At 37.6% G+C, this 18,402-nt stretch overlaps 1 protein-coding gene across 1 annotated transcript in view; it reads right to left on the bottom strand.

The window, feature by feature from the left end:
• CCDC175 (coiled-coil domain containing 175) overlaps nucleotides 1-18,402 on the bottom strand; it is an 84,369-nt gene that overhangs the window by 39,621 nt on the left and 26,346 nt on the right. Inside the window, exons 7-9 of the mRNA XM_082450520.1 lie at nucleotides 13,162-13,284; nucleotides 9,463-9,572; nucleotides 5,821-5,902 (exon numbers count right to left, since the gene is read on the bottom strand). Coding sequence (XP_082306646.1) covers nucleotides 5,821-5,902; nucleotides 9,463-9,572; nucleotides 13,162-13,284 — 315 coding nt within the window. The remainder of the gene's footprint in view (nucleotides 1-5,820; nucleotides 5,903-9,462; nucleotides 9,573-13,161; nucleotides 13,285-18,402) is intronic.

The raw sequence follows: 18,402 nt of genomic DNA, 5'->3' as shown, positions 1-18,402 counted from the left end.
AGTGAAATTGAATAACTAGGTCAAAGGGAACAAAAAAGACCTAAGATAAATGAAAGACATGCTGTGTTCATGGATTGGAAACTTCAATATTGTTAAAACACAGAATCCTCCCCAAATTGATCTATAGATTTAATTCAACCCCAATCAAAATCCAAACAGGCTTTTGGGCAGGACTTGACAGACTGAAATTCAAAGGGCCAAGAATAATGGGAGCAATCCTGTAGAAGAACAAAGTTGAAGGATTTTTACTACTAACTATAAAGGCTTATTTTAAAGCTACTAATTAAGAGTGTATGGTTTTAATGTGAGAAGAGATTAAGTTCAAATGAATAAAATAGATGCTACAGATTCACACACATATTTATGATGTATTTATGATCCACAGTTGATTTATGACAAAAACGCCACTGAAATATAGTGGAGGAAAGTACTATCTTTTCATTTAACAGTGCTAGTTAATTGGACAATCTTATGTCAAAGTATGAATCTGGACTACCATTTCACAGAACACACACACACACACACACACATTCCAGACAGCTTGCAGTCCTTAACGTGAAAAAGCAAACACTAAAGCTTCTACAAGATCATGTAGGAGAATATCCTCAAGACACAGGACATGAAAAGCATAAGTCAAAAAGGAAAAGATTGATAAACTATACTTCATTAAAATTAATAAACTACATTTATCAAAAGATACATATGTACATGAAGACTGTACACTTACAGTAAATATTCTGTTCTGTATATGTGTAATATTTCATAATAAAAGTTAAAGTTAGAATAGAATTTTGTGTCATTGTTGAACTTGCCTCCTATAACTCATGAGAATTAAGATTGGATGTCAGGAAGAGTTCAGTTTTTATCCAACACTTATTTGTGGTCTTTTCAACGATAGCCATTCTGACAGATGTGAGGTGATATCTCATTGTGGTTTTGATTTGCATTTCCTTGATGATTGGTGATGTTGAGCATCTTTTCATGTGCTTGTTTGCCATCTGTATGTCTTTGGAAATATGTGTATTCAGATCCTCTGCCCATTGTTTAATCAGGTTGTTTTTTAGATGTTGAGTTGTATGAGTTCTTTACATATTTTGAATATTAACCCCATGTCAGATATATTGTTTGCCAATATCTTCTCCCATTCAGTAGGCTGTCTTTTCGTTTTGTTAATAGTTTTCTTTGCTGTGCAAAAGGGTTTTAGTTTGATGTAGTCCCATTTGTTTATTTTTGCTTTTGTTTCTATTGCCTGAGGAGACATACCCAATAAAAATCACTAAGACTGTTGTCAAAGAGTATACTGCCTATGTTTTCTTCTAGGAGTTTTATGATTTCAGGTTTTACATCTAAGTCTTTAACCCATTTTGAGTTGATTTTTGTATATGATGTGAGGAAGTAGTCCAATTTGATTCTTTTGCATGTAGCTATCCAGTTTTCCCAACATTATTTATTAGAAAGGCTATCTTTTCCCCATTGTATATTCTTGCCTTCTTTGTCATAGATTAATAAACTATATATGCAGGTTTAGTTCTGTGCTCTCTATTCTGTTCCATGATCTATGTGTCTGTTTCTGTGCCAGTACCATATCATTTTGATTACTGTAGCTTTGTAGTATAGTTTGAAATCAGAAAGTGTAATACCTCCAGCTTTGTTCTTCTTCCTCAAGATTGTTTTGGCTATTCAGGGTCTTTTGTGTTTCCATAAAAATTTTAGAATTATTTGTTCCAATTTTGTGAAAAATATCACTGGAATTTTAATAGGGATTGGATTGAATCTGTAGATTGTCTTGGGGAGTATGGTTATTTTAACAATTTTAATTCTCCCAATGGTAAAATATATATCTTTCCATTTGTTTGTGTCATATTCAATTTTTTCATTAATGTCTTATAGTTTTCCAAGTACAGGTCTTTTACCTCCTTAGTTAGATTTATTCTTAGATATTTTATTCTTTTGAATCAATTATAAACGGAATTGTTTCCTTAATTTCTCTTTCTGATAGTTTGTCATTAGTATATAGAAATGCAACAGATTTCTGTATATTAATTTTGTATCCTGCAACTTTACTGAATTCACTGATGAGCTCTACTTGTTTTTTTTTTTTTTGGTGGTGGCTTTGGGATTTTCTATGTATAGTATCATGTCATCTGTAAACATTGACAGTTTTACTTCTTCCTTTTCCACTTGGATTCTTTTTCTTGTCTGAAAAAGACTGTGGCTAGGATTTCTAATACTATGTTGAATAAAAGGGGTGACAGTGGGCAGCCTTATCCTGTTCTTGATTGTAGAAGAAATACTTTCAACTTTTGACCTTTGAGTATGATTTTAGCTATGAGCTTGTTGTATATGGCCTTTATTATGTTGAGGTATGTTCCCTCTACACCCACTTTATTGAGTTTTTTTTCATAAATGGGTGCTGAATTTTGTCAAAAGCTTTTCTGATCTATCGAAATAATCATATGATTTTTAAAAATTTTTTTTATTTATTTTTGGCTGCATTGGGTCTTTGTTGCTGTGTGTGGGCTTTCTCTAGTTGCGGTGAGCGGGGGCTACTCTTCATTGCAGTGCACAGGCTTCTCATTGCACTGGCTTCTCTTGTTGTGGAGCACAGGCTCTAGGCACTCAGGCTCCAGTAGTTGTGGCACATGGGCTTAGTAGTTGTGGCTCACAGGCTCTAGGGCACAGGCTCAGTAGTTGTGGCGCATGGGCTTCGTTGCTCCGTGGCATGTGGGATTTTCCCAGACCAGGCCTCGAACCCATGTCCCCTGCATTGGCAGGCGGATTCTTAACCACTGCACCACCTGGGAAGTCCCAATCATATGATTTTTATTTTCAATTTATTAAAGTGGTATATCACATTGATTGATTTGCAGATACTGAACTATCCTTGCATCCCTGGGATAAATCTCGCTTGAGCATAGTGTATGATCCTGTTAATGTATTATTGAATTCAGTGTGCTAATATTTGTTGAGGATTTTTGCAACTATGCTCATCAGTAATTTTGGCCTGTAATATTCTTTTCTGTGGTGTCTTTGTCCGGTTTTGGTATCAGGGTGATGCTGGACTCATAAAACTGGTTCTTAAATTTTGGGGGGAGAGTTTAAGAAGGATAGGCATTAACTCTTCTTTAAATATTTGGTAGAATTTACCTGTGAACCTGTCCAATCCTGGACTTTTTTCATTGAAAGTTTTTTTTTTTTTTTTTCTGATTCATTTTCATTACTGGTAATTGGTCTGTTCATATTTTCTATTTCTTCCTGATTCAGTCTTGGGAAATTGTACATTTCTAGGAATTTATTCACTTCTTCTAGGTTTTCCATTTTATTGACATATTATTGTTTGTAGTAATCTCTTATGATCCTTTGTATTCCTGTGGTATAGGTTGGAACTTCTCTTCATTCCGATCTTATTGATTTGGGCCCTCTCTCTTTTTCTCTTGATTAGTCTAACTAAAAGTTTATCAATTCTGCTTATCTTTTCAAAGAACCATCTCTTAGTTTCATTGATCTTTTCTATTGTTTTATTTTTAAGCCTCTATTTCATTTATTTCTGCTCTGGTCCTTATTATTTTTTTCCTCTTACTTTGTTTTGTTTGTTCTTATTTTTCTAGTTCCTTTAGATGTAAGGTTAGGTTGTTTGAGATCTTCCTTCTTTCTGAAGTAGGCCTGTATCACTATAAACTTCCCTCTTAGAACTGTTTTTGCTGTGTCCCATAGATTTTGAATCATTGTGTTTCCATTTTCATGTGTTTCCAGGTATTTTTTAATTTCCTCTCTGATTTCTTCAGTGACCCATTAGTTGTTTAGTAGAATATTGTTTAGCTTCCACATGTTTGTGTTTTTTGCAGGGTTTTGCTTTGGTTTTGGTTTTGGTAGTTGATTGCTAGTCTTATACACTGTGGTCAGAAAAGATGCTTGATATGATTTCAATTTCTTAAACTTGTAGACTCTTTTTTGTGTCCTAGCATATGATCTATCTTAGAGAATGTTCCATGTGCACTCGAAAAGAATGTGTATTCTGCTGCTTTCAGAAGGAATGCTCTCTCTATATATATCTGTTGATTCCATTGGTCTAATGTGTCACTTAAGGCCATTGTTTCCTTATTGATATTCTGTCTGGATAATCTGTCCATTGATGTAAGTGAGGTGTTAAAATCCCCTACTATTATTATGTTACTGTCAATTTCATCCTTTATGTTTGTTAATATTTGCTTTATGTATTTAGGTGCTTCTATGTTGGGTGCATATATGTTTACAATTGTTATTTCTTGTTGGATTGATCCATTTATCAGTCTATAATATCCTTGTCTCTCGTTACAGTCTTTGCTCTAAAGTCTATTTGTCTGATACAAGTATTGCTACCTCAGCTTTCTTTTTGTTTCCATTTGCACTGAACACCTGTTTCATGCCCTCACTTTCAGTCTGTGTGTGTCTTAGATCTGAAGCTAGTCTCTTATAGACAGCATATATAGAGAGTTTTTTGTTTTTTTTTAATCTGTCAGCCACTCTGTGTCTTTTGATTGGAGTATTTAGTCCAATTACATTTAAAGAAATTATTAATAGATATGTACTTATTAACATTTTGTTGGCAGTTTTCTGGTTGTTTTGGTAGTTTTTTTTTGTTCATTTCTTCTTCTTTTGTTCTCTTCCTCTGTGATTTGATTACTATCTTTGATTACTATCTTACTACTGTTATGTTTGTATTCATTTCTCTCTTATTTGTGTGCATCTATTATAAATTTTTGGTCTGTGGTTACCATGAAGTATATATATAACAACTTTTATATATATGTGATTAAGGTGATGATCTTAAGTTTGAACACATTCTAACAACCCTGCATTTTTATCCGCCCCCACCACATTTAATGTTTTTGACATCATATTGTCCAGCTTTTTGTTTTTTGTATCCCTTAACTACTTATTGTGGATATAGATGATTTTACTACTTTTGTCTTTTGACATTCCCACTAGCTTTTATAAGTGGTTGACCTTTACTCTATGTTTGCCTTTACCAATGAGATTTTTCCTTTCATAATTTTCATATTTCTAGTTGTGGTCTTTTCTTTTCCATTTAGAGAAGTCCCTTTTATGTTTCTTGTAAAGTAGGTTTAGTGCTACTGAACTCTTTTAGCTTTTGCTTGTCTGTAAAACTCTTTATCTCTCATTGAAATCTGAATGATAGCCTTGCCAGGTAGAGTATTGGTTGTAGGTTTTTTTCTTTTCATCACCTTAAATATATCATGCCACTTTTTTCTGACCTAAAAAGTTTCTGCTAAAAAGTCAGCTGATAGTTTTATTGGAGTTCCCTTGTACACAGCCAGTCACCTTTCCTTTGCTGCTTTTAAGATTCTTTATCTTTAATTTTTGCCACTTTAATTACAATGTGTCTTGGTGTGGTCCTCTTTGAGTTCATCTTGTTTGGGAATCTCTATGCTTCTTGGACTTAGATACCTGTTTTCTTTCTCAGGTTAGGGAAGTTTTCAGCTACTATTTCTTCAATTATATTCTCTGCCCCTTTCTCTCTCTCTTCTTTCTGGGACCCCTATAATGTGAATATTAATACACTGATGTTGTCCCAGAGGTCTCTTAAACTATCCTCATTTTTTAAAAATTCTTTTTTCTTTTTTCTGCTCAGCTTAGGTGATTTTCACTATTCTCTTCCAGTTTTCTGAGCAAATCTTTAAATCAATTACTGTGAATGATCATGATTATTATTAGTTAATAAAAATGCTACTTTTGGAAAATTTCACATTTTTCACATATACTTAAAATGTTAACTAAAAATTAATTATAATCTTAAAGCCATGATTTCTGTCTTCCTACCTGTTTTATCTTCAGCAATAATTCATTTTTTTCAAAATTAGATGCATCATCCAGTTTTTCCTTGTTATTCCTAAAGAAAAGCCTATGAACAAAGGAAGCCAAATAAATTCCTATTAGGACATGTTTTCCAGCAAAGCCACATTTACTTATGACATCAGAAACTTCCAGTCCCCACCTCCTTATGCAATATATTTATTTACAATTCATTAAAATAAACAAAATTTTTACTCTTTTGAATTGATGTATTAATACTTCATTTATTTATATATTAATTTAACAAGCAATTTTTGAACACCTACACTCTGGGAGATACAGCACAAAGTCTCTACCCTCATGGAAATTACACTCTAGTGGAGTAGACAGAAAATAAGAAAGTTATCAAAAAATATACATATATTTCAGATAGTGTTAAATGCTCCAAAGATCACAAAGTAGGGTAAAGGACAGAGAAATCCTGAGAGTGAGGATGGTACTGTAGACAGGTGATTAGGGAACACCTCTTGGGATAACTTGTGAAAGACCTGAAGGATGAGAAGGAGCCAGATATGTGAAGATCTTAAGGAACAGCTTTTCATATAGAAGGAACAGCAGGTAATAATACCCTGAGATAGGAACAAGCTTGGTGTATTGAATATTTGATGAAGACAGGAGTGTGAGAAGGCTGGAGAGTTAGACACAGCCCAGATCATGTAGGGTCTTGAGGACAAGGTAGAAGTTCAGATTTTATTTTGAAGGGAACCAGGGGAGGATTTTTTAAGGAAAGGAGTGACATGAACTGGTTCACATCTTGTAAAAATGACTCTGGCTACTTAGTGGAGAAAGACAATAGTATAGGAAGATAGACCATGTAGAAGTCTATGGCAGTGGTCCAGAAGAGATAATGGTGGCTCAGATTAAGGTTGTAGTGGTGGAGCTGGTGAGAAATAGTTGGACTCAGGATATATTTTAAAGATAAAGGCAACAGGACATGCTTTGGATTTGGCTGGAGTTAGAGTTGGGTTAGGTTAGGTTAGTTGGTTAGCTGGGTTAGGGTTAGGTAGTGAGGAAAACAGGAATGGTGGATGACTTCTAGTTTTCTGGCTGGAGTAACTAGGTAAATAGTGATATGGAAGACTAAAGAAAGAGCTATTTCAAGGAGATGGGAAATTAAGAATTCTGTTTAGGACATGTATATTTGAGATATCCTCCAAGTGGAAAGGTCAAATAAGCTGTAGACTATATGCAGTTAGAGGTCAGGGCTGTATATATATATATATATATATATATATATATATATATATATATATATATATATATGGAAGTCATTGGGGTACAGAAAGTATGAGACTGAATGAAATCACATATGGAGAGTACGAGTAGAGAATAGAGAACAGTGAAGGGCTGAGAACTCCAAAATTTAGAGACAGAAAGAAGAACTGGAACAAGTAAAGGGTCCTGAGAAGGAGCAGTGTAGTAAATGAAATAAGAGAATGTGATGTTTGGGAAGCCAAGTGAAGAAAGTATATCAAGAAGATGGAAGTGAGCATCTGTGTCAAATTCTATTAAGAATTAAAAAACTTTGAGGAATAGATCAGATCACTAAAATTTGGCAGGATGAATGAAAGTCATTGGCAACCTTGACAATTGTGAAACCATGTCAGCCCTTTTAAAAAAGCATCTATAATTTTTATAGCCTCTTGCACTATAATGGCAAGTATATACTTTGGGTCACAAATTGGATGTCATTTATATACAATATTTAGCTTCCAATTCCCCACTTCCCATGTGTTGATAACCAGCTGAATGACAAAAAAAGTCATAGCAATTTAGAAAGATAGGCACTGATTTGCCTTTATTATGCAAATACATCATGCTGGGTATCAATAATAGCAAAGAAGAAGGATTAAACTAGCAATGCCTCCTGTGGACCTGTGAAGAATCTGAGGTACCCTTAACTGTCCACATATAGAATTTAAACTTGGAGTTGAGTAATTTTTGTTTTCCCTCAATATTTTGACCTCAAAATAGATAATGAGCTTGCAAGTTAACGATTTCATGGTGGGTGGGAAGGGGGAAATTAAGACTAATAGATTAATAGGAAGATGAGTTATATAAATAATTTTAGTTTCTTGTATAATTTATTCTTAAAGAATCTTATAGAATATTATAAAACAACACTGATTCTTCAAATCCACCAAACAAGAACTGAGCTGCCTCTCCCTACCTCCAAAGATAGAGAAAAGGAACTAAGTGAGAAAATAAAAATGCAGAGAATTTTCTTTTAATTTGCCAAGTTATAAAGAGGAAAAAGTAAATTTTTATTAATAAAAAGGGGGGGGAAACTTATATCCTCAATCACCAAATTAATCAAAAGCACTTTTCCTCAGTGAGATTCCACATGAAAACTCTTGAAAAGCTGGGATTGAAAAAAAAAAGATGAGCCATTCAAAATGAAAGATCAATGAATCCCCATTTTTATCTTGAGCATACATTTAAAACCAGTTAGCTAACATGAAGACTGCTTATAAATAAAACTTTATCAGTGTTGCAAGGCTTTTAATCATAATTCCTAGAAATAAGTTAAGAGCTAATCTATACTTTCCACTATGATTCTTTGCCTAGTTTTTAAAAAATAGATATCAACTAAAATTATCAAATCACTTTCAAAGAAAAAGATTTTTTATTCTGATTTTTAATTGTTGTATTACTTGAGCTTTCCAATTTTAAATCTGGTACTGAGTGTAAGGATTATTGCATATTTTATGGACTGTTGATGGTAGAGTAGAATTGTGCTGTGCCGTTGTTATTTTAGAAGACATAATTTTAATCACAATACATTCAAATCTATGTAGAAATGAGCCATATTGTAACAGGATCCCACATGTGAAATTACTTGTCTTTTGGGGAATCTGCTCAGACCACAATTTGTCTTTTAAACTGTCAGTAAACCCTGCGGGTAAGCCCAGAAGCCATATTTATATTAAAAGACCCCACCTTCCTGTCCAGAGCTGAGCCAAACAGCTTTTGATTGGAAATCTGGGAATTCTCCTGGGAGAGAATCTGTTGGTCAATCTCTAAAGATAGATGGATCTGTGACAGGTAAACTCGGAGCGTTTGGAATGGCCATGCTTAGCCACGGACTCACCAGGAAGAGAACACAGCATGTAGATAAAGAGAGAATTGCAGAAGGAAGCAAACACTGGGCCTTGAGACAGATGGAATATTTCCTTATGTTTCTGGTTTCAGTTCCATGGTAAAAGTTTTTGCCTTGAGGCTTCCCTGTATTTTCTCAATAAGTTCTGCAAGTCCCCCTTGACTAAGAACAACAACTGTAGCAGCATGGTTAGGTGAGTTGTAGCCCTATGGCAGTGCCTTCCTCCAGGAGCGTATTTGTAGGGAGTAAGGAACTGAAATAAGGATAGTGCACACCCAAAATTCCCTCCCTTTTCCTAAACTAACTACATCATCCTCAATTTTTTCTCTTGATCATCTGAAAGACTGGTTAATTTCAAAATGAAGAGGTGATTCTATAAAGCTGACAATCACACAAATTTTAGTAAAATAAGAGAATAATTTTCATCTAATATTAAATAAAAAAATTTTTTAGATGAAAGGAACATAACATCTAGAAATTCTTCCGTAAAGATAAAGTATTATACTTACATTTTATCCTCCAGGATCTTACAGGATTTCTTCATGTCTTCAACCTGTTGTTCCCAATGTCTTACTGATTCTTGTAGTCGTGATATCTCTAAATTGTGATCACTAAGAACCTGTTGAAAATTCAATAAAATTGGGGCATTCAATCGTCACCAAATGATTCATGACAGAAGTCCAATTCACTAAATATTCATGTATCATCCATTCAGCTTTTAAACTGGGGGTGTCCTTTAGTTAAAATAAAAAGCAATCATTATACTGCTTGTTTCTTTATAAAACAAACTGAGATAGAAATAATCCTGAAATCATCAGAAAAGAAAACAAAATTTGGGAGGGAGAGAAACCAATTATAGCAATAGAAATGTGAAAACTATAAAAACAGCTTTCAAGACATGAATTCATCTTGACTACCATTTAAAAAAATTAAATATACATTTTCATAATTATTTTCAAAATGTTATTCCAGGATACTAGAATGAGTATTATAAAAAGAAAAGTCAAAACAAATTGGGTAAAGACACAGACCTACTGGAGAATGGACTTGAGGATATGGGGAGGGGAAAGGGTAAGCTGTGACAAAGTGAGAGAGTGGCATGGACATATATACGCTACCAAACGTAAAATAGATAGCTAGTGGGAGGCAACCGCATAGCACAGGGAGATCAGCTCTGTGCTTTGTGACCACCTAGAGGGGTGGGATAGGGAGGGTGGGAGGGAGGGAGATGCAACAGGGAAGAGATATGGGAACATATGTATATGTATAACTGATTCACTTTGTTATAAAGCAGAAACGAACACAGCATTGTAAAGCAATTATACTCCAATAAAGATGTTAAAAAAAAAAATTGGGTCTTTCGCCTTAGTTGATAGCTATGTCCATGTTGCAAAAATTTTTTTCTTAATACTTAACCAGTAATTTGGAAATGGAAAAGTTGGGTACTATGAAAAAATGTTAGCATGATTAAAAAGGAAATATGGATGGAGAAAATTCATAGTGAACATATTTTTACAACACAGTTTTGGAATAAAGAAAAGGGAAAGCAAACTTATCAGTTCTTGGGTCTGCATTTCAGCTTGTGAGGGAAAGTGGAGCTGAGAGAAAGGCTGATCAAACAAATTCCTTTGCTCTCTGGCATAGAGCTACCATGGACAGATTATTTAGAGCCACCTAACCCTGCACATCAGCGTGGGGTCAGAAAAACACCTGTCGGGGGTATAGAGGTGCTCTCAGTCATGCCAGGTGAGACAGGTGGGTGAAAGCTCCCCAAACTATTTTTTTTCCTCCAAAGCATTCATATGACTGAACTTGTGGGCTATAAGTAGTTCCAGAGTTAACAGGAGTCTGAAATCCTAGATATGCCATCAAAACTTAGCAGAATGTCCAAAGAACTCTGACCAATAATCAGGATTAGTGACGATACGCTGAAGGCCCGTCCTGCCTGACATCCGTAACCTCTAGCCCTCGGTCCTCCCCACCCTGGACATGTAGGGCACCTTGAGAATCACACATCGTTATTCTTTTCTGCCAGCATCACACCAGCTTGACCTGGCTGCAGAGTTTTCTAAACTAAAAGCACCGCGTGAAGATGAACCTGAAATTCCCTGTAGTCTCAAGTCCATAGCCAAAATGTTGTTTTCTAATCTCAGGCAATAACGACAACAACAAACTTTACCAAATACAAAACACTCAGCTAAAAGCCTTATGAGCATGACCTCATTCCATCTCCACAAAAGTCCTTTGAAATAGGCAATATTATTACCCCCATATTATAGGTGAGGAAACTTCAGGTTGGTAAAGCCAAGATTCGAACCCAGGTCTCTGTGATACTGAAGGTTGTGCTTTAAACACAATTCTCCACTGGTAAGGTGGGGTGGGGCGCTGGATTGGGGGGAGGTAGAGAATGACACTGGAGCTGAGTTTACCCCTGCCACCTCAAGCCTTGACTTATTTGTCTTTAGAGATCTTTGAAGAACAGGTTAAGGAACATATACGTCATTTTTCCAAACTAGGTGGTACGCTTGACATAATTTATGAGGCCCCAACTGGGGATATGAGCTTAGGCGTGCAGATAAGATCTGTTTTATACAATCCCTGTGTTCTCCTTTGAGCCTAGCCTGACTCATGCTTCCTTACTATGTTGATATATGCAAAAACAGATAATCATCTTTTTAAACGCACATATTTGGGGGAAATTTTTGATTTTACTAATGTTTTGTAATTGGATGTCATAATAGATATATTGTAACTATAATGGTCAGAATCACACTATAAATAGTATTGATATAATGGAATTAACTGAAGACCCTGATAAGAAATGCAATGTTTTAGTATTACTGTTGCCCCATATAGTTCTTTTTTTTTAAATTAATTTATTTATGGCTGTGTTGGGTCTTCGTTTCTGTGCGAGGGCTTTCTCTAGTTGTGGCGAGCGGGGGCCACTCTTCATCGCGGTGCGCGGGCCTCTCACTATCGCGGCCTCTGTTGTTGCGGAGCACAGGCTCCAGACGCACAGGCTCAGTAGTTGTGGCTCACGGGCCCAGCTGCTCCGCGGCAAGTGGGATCTTCCCAGACCAGGGCTCGAACCCGTGTCCCCTGCATTGGCAGGCAGACTCTCAACCACTGCGCCACCACGGAAGCCCTGCCCCATATAGTTTTACATGTAATTCTCAACACAAATAGAAGAAATACACTAAAGACTCATTAATTCAACTGTGATAGATTAACAGGTGTTTCTGTTTTAATTAACAGAAGTAGTATTAACATTAACCTCTTCAAATATAGTCCCTGCATAAGCTTCAGTTTTCTTATCTTTAAAATGAGGATAATCCTCACAAAATATTTATCACAATACTGGCTTTCAATCAATGTTATTAATTTTTAAAAACAGAAGTGCAGGGCTTCCCTGGTGGCACAGTGGTTGAGAATCTGCCTGCCAATGCAGGGGACACGGGTTCGAGCTCTAGTCTGGGAAGATCCCACATGCCACGGAGCAACTGGGCCCGTGAGCCACAACTACTGAGCCTGCGCGTCTGGAGCCTGTGCTCCGCAACAAGAGAGGCCACGACAGTGAGAGGCCCGCGCACCGCGATGAAGAGTGGCCCCCGCTCGCCACAACTAGAGAAAGCCCTCGCACAGAAACAAAGACCCAACACAGCCAAAAATAAATAAATTAATTAATTTAAAAAAAAAATAGTAGTGCAGAGCTCTGAAGTATTTTCTAACTCGAAGAGACAAATAGTCTCCTTTCCATATTAATGTACTCAATATAAATGGAGAGCCTAAATTCTGTTTTATTATCACACATTCAGAATTAAGGAATCTGCCCATGTTTATTCACTTTGTTATGTAAAATAAAGCAATCTCACACAAACATTACATATGATTCTATATCCATTTGGTCAGTTCTGTATGTATTATTTTAAAAACATTTTTACAGTATTTTGGCCCATGAAATGCAATGTGTACCTAAGCATTCCAAACTTCCTTCTTTCCATCATATTTCTAAAGAAGAAAACACAATTGCCCTATAACACTTTAAATGTCAGAAAACATTAACATGCCAAAAACATTCTCCCCTGAATGGCATGAAGATTAATTAAAATCAGCTCCTTTTTTAAACCACCTGCTATTAGTTGTATTCAAGGCAGTGTATATTGAGGTGCTTGGGGTTGGGCTTGAAGAAACAGTTTATTCTTTCTTACCACTCTCCTGGTAGTAACGGTTTCTCTAATTTTTGTCATTTTAAGCCTTAATGTATCCAATTCTTTCTTCTTTTTGTAAGTCTCCTTTCTCTTAAGTTCACAGAGTTTTTTATATTCATCAATCTGTAGTGACAAACATAATAAACAAATCAAAAAACTTGAGGACAACACAGTTTAGGAAATCTTTTTTTTAATTTTGTCAACCTAATTCATATTTAAGTATACCATATTCAATCTAAGTATATTATCAAATTTAAAAAAAAACAGGTTTGCTTAGTTTGAAGCATCAGAGGAAAAATAATAAATCACAAGGACCAAACTGTAATTATAAAATGTTGAACTAGTAAATTTAGAGGAACAATGAAACAATGATCATTAATAGCAAATTATAAAAGCAACTGCCATTGTAAAATTTACTAGTAAAACATCATAGCAATTGTTACCAGATTTACTGTGCGCTAGCACATCAAAGGAAGGAATTAAGAATTGTTTGGAAATCTAAATTCACATTATTTCATGAGAAGTAAAACAGACCAAAAACAAAATCATTGAAGATAGGGCAGCTCACAATCCTAAACAACTTACCATTTTGTCACCCATACCAGCCCCTGAGAGCTAAAGGATCCTTATCTCCATTTATCTGTGCTTGTTTCAAAAGCACCAAGTATTCGGTAGAAATGTTTTGCAGCTGTGTCTTAAGAGATATTCAGTGGTCAAATGCCCTGAACTGACTGTGACTTGACCACAGGAGTGCTCTGCCTGCGCAGATGAGGCCTAGAGGTGTCAGAAAGTTACCTTTGCTTCATTACCACGTTAAGATCTCTGCCCAAAGGGGGCATTTGTACTCTGCTAGGCACAATTCATGCTCTGTGCAAGGAAGCATGGAAGACTGTGCATGCCCCAGCTGCTCTGGCTGCCTCTGTAAATCTCTGCCCCTTTCCTAGAGCCCTGATGACCACCGCCTCCTACTCCTTAAAATTCCCTTATTCCCCTCCCTTCAGGGAGATGGTGCTTTTAGAGCACAAGCTCTCCCTTCTCCACTCCCTTGTCAATGACTCGAGTTTCTGATCTCGAACCCGGGTTCGTTTGATTGGCATTTGCAACACTGGGCAAAGGACCCACTGAGGGGGTCACTGACCTGTTGGGGATTGATAAAAGAAATTTTCATATATTGAGATATAGGGAAGTCATTCTGGCTTATACATGAGTTAACTTGAATTTTATGCTAACTAAAATAGCCTGTTCGTGGCCTATCATGCATACATTGTACACTGGCTTTAATTATTTAAGAAAAGGGCACATTGACCAGAAGTAAAGAATGTCCATGTTAAAAATAAAGATTAAATGTCCCTCTTCCTGGGAGACTAATGCTGGTACTACTTTGATGATAAGACTCCCTTTCCCAGGTGCCAAGCCCATACTGACTCACTGTGTACATGCTGGTCTGTTCTTTTTTTTCGAAACATTGAAGAAATGTAACCCTGACTTGTTTAATGTTCTTTGTTCTGACAAGATATAAAACTATACTGAAAACCCTGCTTCTCCGGAGAAGCTTCTCAGAGTAATCTGGGAAGATGGCTTCTGAGCTAGTCCTTAGTTTGGCTCAAATAAAAAACTCTTTTCTATTCTTATTACAGATTGTTTATTGATTCTTTTCACTAACAGGATAAATAACAGTTTTACTAAGATTAAACATATTGTGATTACCTGTCAGATCCTATTGAAATGAGTCACCTTCTTATCAAAATCAGACACATCATGGATTTGTCTGGCAAAATGAATTATCAAGAACAAGGTAACTGAATAGTAAGGCCCGAGAAAGTGTATTTAACTCTGTATTAAAGAGTTATGAAAACATATGTTTGTGTGGCTTTCCATCAAAGCCACCAGCCAATTCACCCAAAGTGGTTACTCTGAATGAATGTGATCATTATCAGTTATCTCTGCACTAGGGCACAGGTGCATTAAAATGAAACTTGGTGATCATAAATTTTGTTGAAAATTGAAATTCTGTGCTCACACTTTGGCCTAAGCCTTCTCCCAAGGTCTTGGGTCTTGCAATTATAGAAATAATATTAGCAAAAACTCTTCTGTGTTAGAAGAGAACTTACGGGTTTGAAGACTCTGACAGCTGTAAACAGCTTTTCCTTTCTCAATGGAAATAAAGGGAATTAACAGGCTGTTACTATGGCATATGATGTGCATTTAGTGAGCACTGGTGGTTGAGTCCTTAATATCCATCCCCAGTTGGTCTAGCCCACTAGTACACGTATTCCCTTAGGATCCACTATTGTTCTGGGGTGGGCACTGTCCTAACCTGGCCGGATCAGACATAGCAAGAAACTTATGTCCTTGGTTGGGAAAGGTTTTCTTCTTTCTACTTGAGTAAGGAAACATAGTCCAGTTGTCACTGGCAGCCATCTTGTGATGAAGAGGGAAACCAGCCTTAAGATGAAAGACGGAGGAGGGATGAGCCACTGAATTAGCTAGTCCTGCAGTCTGCCCTACCTTGGGAATTCCTACTGTGTAAGATAATAAATGTCCTTGCTATTTAAGTCAGTTTGGTCAGGGCTTCTGCCATGTGCAACTGAAAGTATCCTAACCCTTTTCCAGGGAGATAGACCAGGGGTAGGCAAACTACTACCTGTGGGCCAAATCCAGCCTCCACCTGTTTTTGTGAAGCCACATTCATTTATTTAGTCAGTACTTTTGGCTTCTCTGGGCTAAAACGGCAGAGTTGAGTAGTTGTGACAGAGACTGTATATGGTCCACAAAGCCCTATTACTCTCTGGCCCCTTTCAGAAAAAGTTTGTGGATCCCTGAGAAACACTATTCACAAAAGGAAGGAGAACCTATCATGTTCTCAAATTCCCAATTTGAAGCCCCTCTGGGCTTCCTTTCTTTTAACATTTATATTAAAGAATAGGAAGGGGTTGAGGAGGGTAGAAACTTCCCTTTAGGGCTTAAAATGAAGTTAGAAACTCAATCATTCAATACAGTAATATTATAGAGTGCCTACAACTTGCGAGAGGCACTGATCCTGATGCTAGAATTCAGCAATGAAAAAAACAAAATCCCTGCCTGGTGGAGCCTTCCTTTTGGTGGGCAAAGCTCAGATCCCGTGCCACTACTGACCATTGTTTCAGCCCCTGGGGGAGTAAACAAAAGGGACAAGCCTCTCCCCACTCCTAACCTACACTGCCCTGCACATCGTCCCTCCCCTGTGTCCATGAAGACACATCCCACTTTTTGCCCCTATAACTTCAGTGAACCCTCCAGTGTGGGGCTTCCAGACTGCTCAGAGAGAAAGTCCAGCAGAGGGCTGGAAACAGTGGGTGAAATGAAGTCCTCTCATCGTTGTTGTGGGTAGAGAATGAAAACAGGAAAACCCCTTTTGATCCTTGTTGTCCTGCCTCTATTTCATTGCAATAACAAAAAATCCAGGCAAGGTCTAGTCCAATGATAGGAGTCAGGAATTTCAGTTGACTCCACTACTGCAGTGCAGGCTAACAGCTGGCTTCATCCCCAGAAAAGGTCCAGGGAACTTGGCTTTTACAAATTCTGTTTAGTGGCTGCAGACTGCCCAAGGGACTCTTTGCCAGCGACTTCACAAAGTGCCTGTTCTGAGGATGACTAGGGCTGAGCTGTCTATACTTAAGAAAAATAATCCATGGTTTTAGTGTAAAACTGCTTCTGAAGACAGGGGCACTTTAAAGGATAGAGACTCTCAGACCTGACTGGAACTTATGAATAGTCTTATCATGAAACCAATCATCCCAAGAGCCAAATTGAGACGAAGGAAGAGGGCAGGGCAAAACCATTAAAAGAATGAGGAGGGGACAAAGCCATTGGAGAAAAACAGGATACTCTAAAAACTGGTTAAGGGCTTCCCTGGTGGCGCAGTGGTTAAGAGTCCACCTGCCAATGCAGGGGACACCCGTTCGAGCCCTGGTCCGGGAAGGTCCCACATGCTGCGGAGCAACTAAACCCATGCACCACAACTACTGAGCCCATGTGCCATCACTACTGAAGCCCGAGCACTTAGAGCCCGTGCTCCACAAGAGAAGCCACAGCAGTGAGAAGCACATGCACCACAACGAAGAGTAGCCCCTGCTCGCCACAACTAGAGAAAGCCCGAGCGTAGCAACGAAGACCCAATGCAGTCAAAAATTAAAAAAAAAAACTGGTTAGAATCAAATAGGCCCAGGATGGTGGAAGATTTGACTTCCAGTAGACCTTAAGCCTCATTATACACTCATTGTAATACATTAACATATGCTAAATGACATACCCACAGGCACCGTGACAGTTCCCAGGCTGACCATAAAAGGCCAGAAAGAGGGCAGTGGCCCAATTCCTGGAAATCCTCACCCCCTTCCCCAAAATATTGCAATAGAATATTCCTCCCACTTGTTATCGTATAAAATTACGCAGCCCGTAAAAACTAACCACCCACACACCCTGAGGCCACTCTTGCTTTCTGAGACAGGTCGGCATTCTGCCTAAGGAATGTGTATCTCGCTAAATAAACTTGCTTTCCCTTTACTTTGTCTCACTCTTGAATTCTTTCCTTTGCGAAGCCAAGCACCCTCACTTGGCAGTCTGTCCCAGGGGCTTGCACTTCCCAGGGAGTGATATTTCTCTCTCTTGCATCAAAATGTTGATCACTGCCTGATTGTATTCTACTAAATTTTAATTAAGACTCAAGAAGTGCAATTTAATAAATGTTCTTTTCTTTCTTTCTTTCTTTATACATATATATATATCTTTATGCATATTTAATATAGCAGGGTTGCAAGCCCAGGTCCAATTTCCTGCATTATAGTTAGGCCAGTTGCCATGATGCAGAGGGCAGCACCAGGAGCTCAACAGCAAGTTCCATCCTGGGCTAGGCCCTCACTGCATGGAGGAAAAGAAGGTTGCCGCTAGGAACACCTAGCACGGAGACAGCCCTGCTTCCCCCGGGGCAACCGGAAGCAGAGCAAAGAGGAATAGTCAGAAGCCATCCTGAGGGTGAATTATTTAGAATTCAGGATGCAGTAGCTATCTCCACTGACCCTCACAAAATTGCTGGTCTCAAAATACCCTTCTCTGTTGGGGCTGTGGACAAAAAAATGTGGCCTGCCATTTCAGTAAACAACGAATGCTGCTCGCCATCAAGCCATCAGCCACTGTGCAGCCTCAGCCTGACGGTGTGCCCTGAGGGGCTTCAGGATGGAGAAAAACAGGATACTGACCCTA

This window comes from Balaenoptera physalus, assembly GCF_965194825.1.
Source record: "Balaenoptera physalus genome assembly, chromosome: 2".
Classification (NCBI taxonomy): Eukaryota; Metazoa; Chordata; class Mammalia; order Artiodactyla; family Balaenopteridae; genus Balaenoptera; species Balaenoptera physalus.
The sequence above is the reverse complement of the archived record's forward strand: the minus strand, read 5'-3'. Positions and strand labels throughout refer to the sequence as shown.